General features: G+C 58.7%; 1 protein-coding gene across 2 annotated transcripts in view; it reads right to left on the bottom strand.

Moving 5' to 3' along the window:
- Nucleotides 1–4230: 4230 nt before the first annotated feature.
- The window catches only part of CTIF (CBP80/20-dependent translation initiation factor), a 295612-nt gene continuing 292528 nt past the window's right edge, over nucleotides 4231–7314 (bottom strand). For both annotated transcript variants that reach the window (XM_012642671.1, XM_012642672.1), the window contains exons 11-12: nucleotides 7212–7265; nucleotides 4231–5434 (exon numbers count right to left, since the gene is read on the bottom strand). In XM_012642671.1, the coding sequence (XP_012498125.1) occupies nucleotides 5219–5434; nucleotides 7212–7265 (270 nt within the window). In that variant the 3' untranslated portion in view covers nucleotides 4231–5218. The remainder of the gene's footprint in view (nucleotides 5435–7211; nucleotides 7266–7314) is intronic.

Below are 7314 nucleotides of genomic sequence, written 5' to 3'. Positions count from 1 at the left end.
GCAACTCGCTGGCGCCCCTGCCCTCGCTGGCCAGCCTCATTTCAGCCAAGACAGCCTCCGCTGGCCTGAGGACACATCGAATACTATGATGGGCCCTTTTCTGTAACAGCACCAAACTTTGAAACATCGCTCCTACTCCTGCCCGCTCCACCGAAATCCCTTGACTTGAGGTATTTCCTCATGGCCCTAGTTCCCCCAGCTGCGGAGGGAAGACTGCGTAGCCTGCCCACCCCGCCAGTCCCAGGAGGCGCCGGCTGCTCCTTCTGTCTGGCTGGTGCGACTGGCGTCCCTGGGGCTGGTGCTCTGCAGTGGGAAGAGGGAGAGCCGCAGAGGGACTCGCTTGTTCTCTGGGCTCACGCCGGCCCTGGCTCTTCTACTGATGGGCCTTTGGCTCAATGACTTTAAGATGTGAATCAGAGACACTTGGCTGCCTACTTCAGTGGACCAACCGAGACAGGGTAAGGAAGCCACTGGGGTGTTTCTGGAAGGAGAGAGACCACGAACACTGGAGGCATAACCACTTCTTTTCCCTCCAATTGCTCAGTCCCTTCTTTTTCTGCTGTTTGTCTGGTACTTAAAAGGCCCTTACACGTTGTGGGGTGTGTGTGTTCTAGCTTTTTCATCCACAGTAGTCTCCGCCTGCCCCATAGCGCCAGTACAAATGTAACCTATTCTCACAACAACAGAAGAAACCTAACAGCAGAGATGGTGGTGAAATGTGGGATGAAAACATTTATTATTTGGATGATGTGTTTCTTAGAATCCAGTAATTTAGAACCTTCTGGAAGCAGGACCGAATCACCCAGAAAAATCCCCTCTCCCCTTCTGGGGAAGTGTTTGGTAAGACTCTCCTTCCCCACCCTCTTCTCTACCTTCAAACACCTTTAATTTTGCCTCTAATTTCTGATCCTACTCCTTTGTATTTTTGCAAAAATATTTGGCTTGACAAGTATCTCAACGATTTAACTAACACCAGCTCCCTCTACCCAGTCTGTGAACTTCTGGCTGTCCCTGTGCAGTGTCATGGGGTGTGACTCAGTAAGGGACAATGCCCAAATCTCAGCTTGCCCTCCCCAGGCTCCTGTGCCACCGTCCTAGCCAGGCCAGGGGAACGTGAATGGGGTGGACATTCTGGTCGCTGCCCTGAGGAGCTGAAAGACTGGCAAGTTCTAGCCAGAGAGAATCCCCAAGGAGGAGCTGTTACCAGAGGCAGTGTCCCCAGTGCCTGGCCATGGGAGGGATTGTGCAAAACAAGGGACATGTCATCACAGGAAAATATATCACTGGGCCCTTTGGGGACCCTTCAATGAAAGACTCATTTGACCAACCAGGATTGGACAGTCTTGCTGTTGACTTTTGGAAGCTGCTAGGCCCGTCTTGGCCCTCTTGAAATGAGTCATTTCCAAATGCCACAGTGACATTTCTGGGGAAAGGGTAGGTTTGGGGGGTGGTTAAACCAAACTTTTCGTGCGAAAGCCACTTTCTCTAGGCCTGGCCTAATAATTCTACCACCTTGGATAGGTCAGTTCCCAGATTTTGGGAACACAAACCTCCTTCACCCACGTTCTCCGGGACCAGCTCCTTCACAACAACCTTCCTCCGCCCGACCCTGCCCTGCTCCCCCGGCAGCCAAAGCTCGGGAATCTTCTCACTTGCTCACCTCCTGGGCAGGGGCTGCTCGAGGGCCCGGCCAGCACCCGCCAAGGCACAAAAGCCCGCGGGAAAGATTTCCTTTGCAGAACACACAGAGAACACGGATTCAGGGCAGTTTTGGTTTTTGGCGTTGTTTATTTCTTTAAACCCACTTGCAGTTTGGGCTCAGCTGGAAAGCAGGACATACCGACGGCGGGAAGGTGGGCGCGCGAGCAGGATTCCGCCGCAGCTTTGGCGGGAAGCCCCAGGCCCCTGCTCCAGGGAGGTAGGTCCTGTTGTCCAGCTCCCAGCTGGCGCAGGGGCGGCGGCCAGCCCTTCCGTGCAAGTGTCCCGAGCACAGGAAAGTCGTCTCTCTGATCCTCGTCCTCAAAGGCCCTGCCAGAGGTTTCCCAACAGAGTGCTCGGCAGCGGCAGCGGAGGGGCGCGCTCCCTGGGCAGGCCCCGAGGGTGTCTGATGCCAGATAACAGACTGGGACTCTGGGGCGGCCCCGCCCCCGCCCCTCCAGCTGCCCAGGCCTGATCCGTGGTACAGTTCCCACACCCCCACCCCCTCCCCCGGAGAAATTAAAATAAAATAAAATAAAAATTAGAATAAATAGCAACTCGGCCAACATTCACATTTACACGACGGACGGGACGACCCCAGCCATGAAGGTTTACAGACTGGTTAAGGAAGGACGCAGACGAAACTGGGCGTGAGGGGCGCGCTCCCCACGGGGGCGTGGGGCTCCCGGCCTCGTCCAGGGGAAGCGGGGAGCCTCCCTGGGGCTGCGGCCCCAGAGCTTAGGCAAAGCCACCAGGCCGTGGGGAGCAGGGCTGTGGCAAGCCTGCCGCCGCCGCCACAGAGGAAAACAATGACTAACTCATCCTGACAGGCAGGGGGAGACCGGACAGGATCAACATCAGATGGCTGGACAGAGCCTCCTCCACGCGCCAAGCACTGGGGCGAGCGGGGGGAACAGCACGAGCCTCAGAAACGCAATATCCAGTTCTGCCTCCCCTCAAGTACATTCGGAGGTCGACGTGGACACGGCCTTCCTCACTCGGCACAGGGGAGGGGGCGGGGGTCTGCAGGGCACCCACTTCTGCCCCCCAGTTCCTGTCTGAGTGGTCTCCCCTGGGAAGCTGCCTCAGAGTCTCAAATTTTAGGCTTTACTGTTGTTTCTGGACAAAAAAACAAAAATTTTTTTTTCAACGTTTTCCTTTCATGTCTGAAAAAGGAGCAGCAACCTGCATTTAGAAAAACAGCTCAAAGTGTTATTCGGATTGGCCAGGAAGCGCTTTCAAGCAATGGAACAAACTAGGCAAACCGTAAGTCTGGAGCCACCGTGACACGACACGTAATTAAAAATATATTTATATATGTATACATATTTATATCTCACTTCTTCACACTCCTAACAGCCAGGGAGGGTGGCCCTGGGGCAAGACCACCAAGGAGGGCGTGAGGAGGAAGGGGTGTCAGGCCTCGGGGTGCCCACAGCCCTGTCTCCGCTTCTGCGGGGCGCGAGCCCCTCTGCACAGTGTTTGGGAGCTCCCTTCGCGAGGCTTGTTCTCGGGGCCACGGAGCCCGCGCTCCCAGGTCTCTCTGCTCGCCCGGGGCCCTGCCGCGTTTGCAGCCGATGCACGCACAGCCCGCACATCCTCGCTGGAGGGAAGCAGGGCTGGCTGAGGGCAGCCTGATTTCACGAGAGCATGACCCCTGGTGCCCTCTCTCAGCACCCCAGCGCCAGCCCCTATCCCCTCAAGGCCTCTTGCTGGGCTTCTGGTGTCCCTGCGCCCCGGGCTGGGCCTACATGAGGGCCGAGGAGGAAAGGCAGGAAGCAGAAGCTTGAGGAAGCGTGTGACAAAAGGTGGGGGAGAAGTGGGCAGAGCGGGGGGCCAGGGGCAGCACGGGCTCCCTGTGGCAGAGGCCACAGACCTGTTTCAGGTAAACCTGCTCCCCATCACCCTGTCCCCAACAGGCTCTTTTGGGGGACAGGCCCAGGCTCCAATATTGGAGCCAGACCTGGGAGAACTGGGGAAGCCGCTCCCCACCCACCTGCTCTCTTAGCATCAGTAAGGAGAGACCCTCCCCGCCCCTCCCCTCCCAGCCCGTCTGACTACACCAGGAGGGGCTCCGTCATGACCCAGGGCATGACCAGCCTCAACAAAGAAGCAAAGAAGGAAGTGGCTGGCCTCTGACATTTTTGGGGGCTCATCAAAGTGTGTGCTCCAGACCCTGGAGATGGAGCTGTGTAGACACCTGTTACGATCTGAAGCTGGCCTCACAGAGCTGCCCCGAGTCCTGCTCTTGAGCCATCACAAAAGGGGCTGCTCCCCAGGACCAGGGCCTTTCGAGAAACCCCAGCCTGGAAAGCTCCATCTGGCAGCCCCACCAGGCCACCTGACTGCCCCTCTCATGACTCAATGGATTCGCCCCTTTCCCAACCTCCGTGGGTGGGCTGGGCTTCTGCACCTTGCCTGGGCTCAGGCTAGGGCGGTAACACAGCGTTAGCTAAACCCCGAGGTCCCAGACAGCCAGACAGCTCCCACCCCACCCTTCTCCTCAGTAAGACCCGAGAGTGGAGCGGGAAACACCACCTAGCATTTTGGTTTTAATTCGCCAGCTTTGTGCCCTGTTCGCCACAAGGCCCGAGGGGCCAGGACCGGGTTTACTATGGTCCCAGTGGCGAGGAACACAGGATTCCAGCCGCGACCCCTGCCGGGGCAGAAGTTTCCAATTACCCTAATTGGCTACTGGCAAGCTGTCTGTGGCTAGAATCCTTCCAGAGGGGGCCGGGTTTGATCTCCCACTAATCCGGGGGTCCTCGCGGTGCTGACTGTGTGATCACATCGCAGGCATTTTCACTGAGAGAGAAGACTTCAAAGCAACCGACTTTTGAGAAATAAAACACAGTAAACAAAAGAGTGCAAGTAGAACTGCAAACTCCATGTCCCCTGCTGCCCCCGACCCCCTAGGCCCGAGGCCGGGGGCTGTGGGGAGGAGGCGGGAGGGTGGAGCGAGAAGGTTAGAGAAAAGCTCAGCCTCGGCTGACAAAGGCCGTCGATTGCGGGGGGCGGCTGGTGGGGACCGTGCCTGCCTTTGTCCTCCCGGACATCTGCTACACGTCGCCTGCTGCCAGTTGGCGACGGCGGCTGACAGCATGAGGGAACAATGCAAGCCCCGTCTCCGACCCAGTTTTTCAGCCCTCTGAGGTCCTTTCTGACCCAAGCGGTACCCGGCCGAGAGGAGTCGGAGATGAAATCCCTCGCACAAAGCTCTGCGGGGATGGGTCTTGGGGGAGGTGGGAATGAGGAGGGGAGGGCCAGGGCCACCAGGAAAAGAAACATGCTTCCCTTATTGGTGTGAGCTGCCGCATGCTCGGGCTGGGGGGCTCGTGCGTGGGCTCCTCTCCGGGATTCCATCCCTTCCCCGTCTGGCTCCAGACTGGCCACTGACTCTGCCTGCCTTCCTCCCATGTCTTCCTCCAGCCAGGGCCACCCCTGTCCTCCCGCCTGTCCATCTGGCCCTGTGCACCAGGGCCCCAGCTGCCCGTGGGCCGCCCGCCAGGCCCCCTGGCTGTCAGGCTGTCAGTTTCTGGATGGTTCTGTTGTAGTACTGCGTGATGGGGGGCGTCAGAGGGTTCCAGCTGTTGGCGTGGAGCTCGATGACCTCCAGGAGCAGCGACCGGGTCAGCATTGACTCTGAGGGGCACAGCATCTTGTCCCGGGCGCTGGCCAGGAGCTCTGTCATCATCTCGGGCAGCTGCTCCTCCAGCAGCCGGCCTGTACTCTGCAGCTGCAAGTATGGAATCGGGGTTAGGACAGGACTCGGCCCCGCAATGGTCCTCTGACCTCCTTGGTTAGGTGCGCTGGGGGCAAGCACAGGAAATAGCTGGCTCGTTTCAGGGACATGCAAGCTCAGGCCTCCGTGCCGTGGCAGGAAGGAGGACGGGGGGCTGGAGGTGGGCACAGCCAAGCGTGGGATCCCACATTAACAAGTGATCTGCTGTCAGGAGCCAGAAGGACCAGAACATCACCTGCTGCCCGGAGCTGAAGGGGCCCTTGCCAGAAATGTGCCTCTTGTCCCTTTCACCCAAGAGCCTCCCTCCTACAGGAAGCCTTCCCTGACTACACTCACACCCCCCGACAGTGCCGTGATCTGCTCCCACTGGCGATCGGGTGGCACCATGCTCATTTCACTTGCTAGGGCGTCTCTCTGGGGATGAGCTTAGTCATTGTTACCTGCAGGTGTCTGTGTGGAACTTGAGAGCAGGGACGGCAGCTCCTATTTCTCTCTCTCTCTCCCCTTCTCTCCTGCCCCCGATCCCACCTCACCAGGCCCCAGAACTGACCTCTGCCCATGCCTATGACACGATGGGGGAGAGAAACATGAACCGGGGAGCAGGCCAGCCAGAGGCCCTGCCCTGCAGGGACCCTGATCCTCTCAAAAAGCCGAACTGGGCAGAAGGAGCCCCGGTCTTCCTGGATGGGCACACCCCCAGGCAGCAGCCCCCAGGCCCTCTCCATACACTCGCAATCCCCACCTCTGCCCCACCCCAGCCTCGTCCCACCCATTTTTCTAGGCTCCACTGTCTTCACAAAGCCTTCCTCGACCTCCTGAGCGCTCCCGACCTGTCCTCCGACCCCTTAGGGCTGTGTGCTCTGTGCTCACACTTGTTTTCCACACTGCACATCCACTGTGTGCGTGCCTATGAGAGATCTACCCTTACCCAGACCGGAAGCTGTCTGAGGGCTGCTTTCTCCTGCTCCCCCACCTCCCCCATGCCAAGCCCCTTGTAGGGTCCCTAGCTGGATCCCAGCAAATGAACGGGGGGACCGTCCCACAGACCCAAGGCTGCCATTGCACTCCCAGCACTTTTGGCTTCCAGGATCCCTGGGTGAGGCCTTTGTGGCTGGGCAGAAGCTGCCTGAGAGGTGTGCTCATGACAGCCCTGACAGACGAGGCCCTCATGCGGGAAGCCCCCCTCCTGCCTGCACCCCACTCTGAGCGACTCTGGGCTGTGTGCACAGGGCACAGATCTGCCCCAGGGACTGGGCCAAAACCAGCCTCTAAAAAGAAGATCCCGGAGGAAGTTTCCATGAGCGGTGGCTGCACTCTTGAGGACAGGAGTGGCACCTCCTGAGGGGCTGCTATGGGGTGGGCAGTGCCAGCACAGAAACGCCAAGCATGAGGCAAAGCAAAGGGGGGACAAGGGGCTGTCTGGAGTCTAAGTCATTTGCGTGGCATGCCTGATCCAGGAAGCAGGTGGCCTGGAGGGGCAGAGGGAAAGTGGGCAGTGCCAGCCCTCTGTCCATCCCTCTAGAGAACCAGTTCTCTCTCCCTCCAGCCAGTGGTGGGCCGTTCTGCCCACCAGCATTTACTCTGGTTTAGGGTGAACAGTTCTGGATGCAGAAGTCCATGCCCACTCCTGAAGCCATCTGCCACCAGCCTTGCCCGAAAAAGCTTTCCCTTGGACTTGCAGATGCCTCCAGTGACCCCTGCACCCAACGACTGCTAAGGCACGAGGGGCGCACCGGGTCTGAGGTTAGGACGTCTAAGCCCCACAGCTTACCTCCATCGAGCAGCAAAGGACAGCATCTTCCTTCACATCCTGAGATTGCAAGAGCTGTGGGAGAGAGCGGCAGAGAACACCATGAGGGGTGACGGGCTAGCTG

The sequence above is a fragment of the Propithecus coquereli genome, unplaced genomic scaffold (genome assembly GCF_000956105.1).
Source record: "Propithecus coquereli isolate 6110/MARCELLA unplaced genomic scaffold, Pcoq_1.0 Scaffold181, whole genome shotgun sequence".
Lineage (NCBI taxonomy): Eukaryota > Metazoa > Chordata > Mammalia > Primates > Indriidae > Propithecus > Propithecus coquereli.
This window is presented reverse-complemented; position numbering and strand designations above follow the sequence as displayed.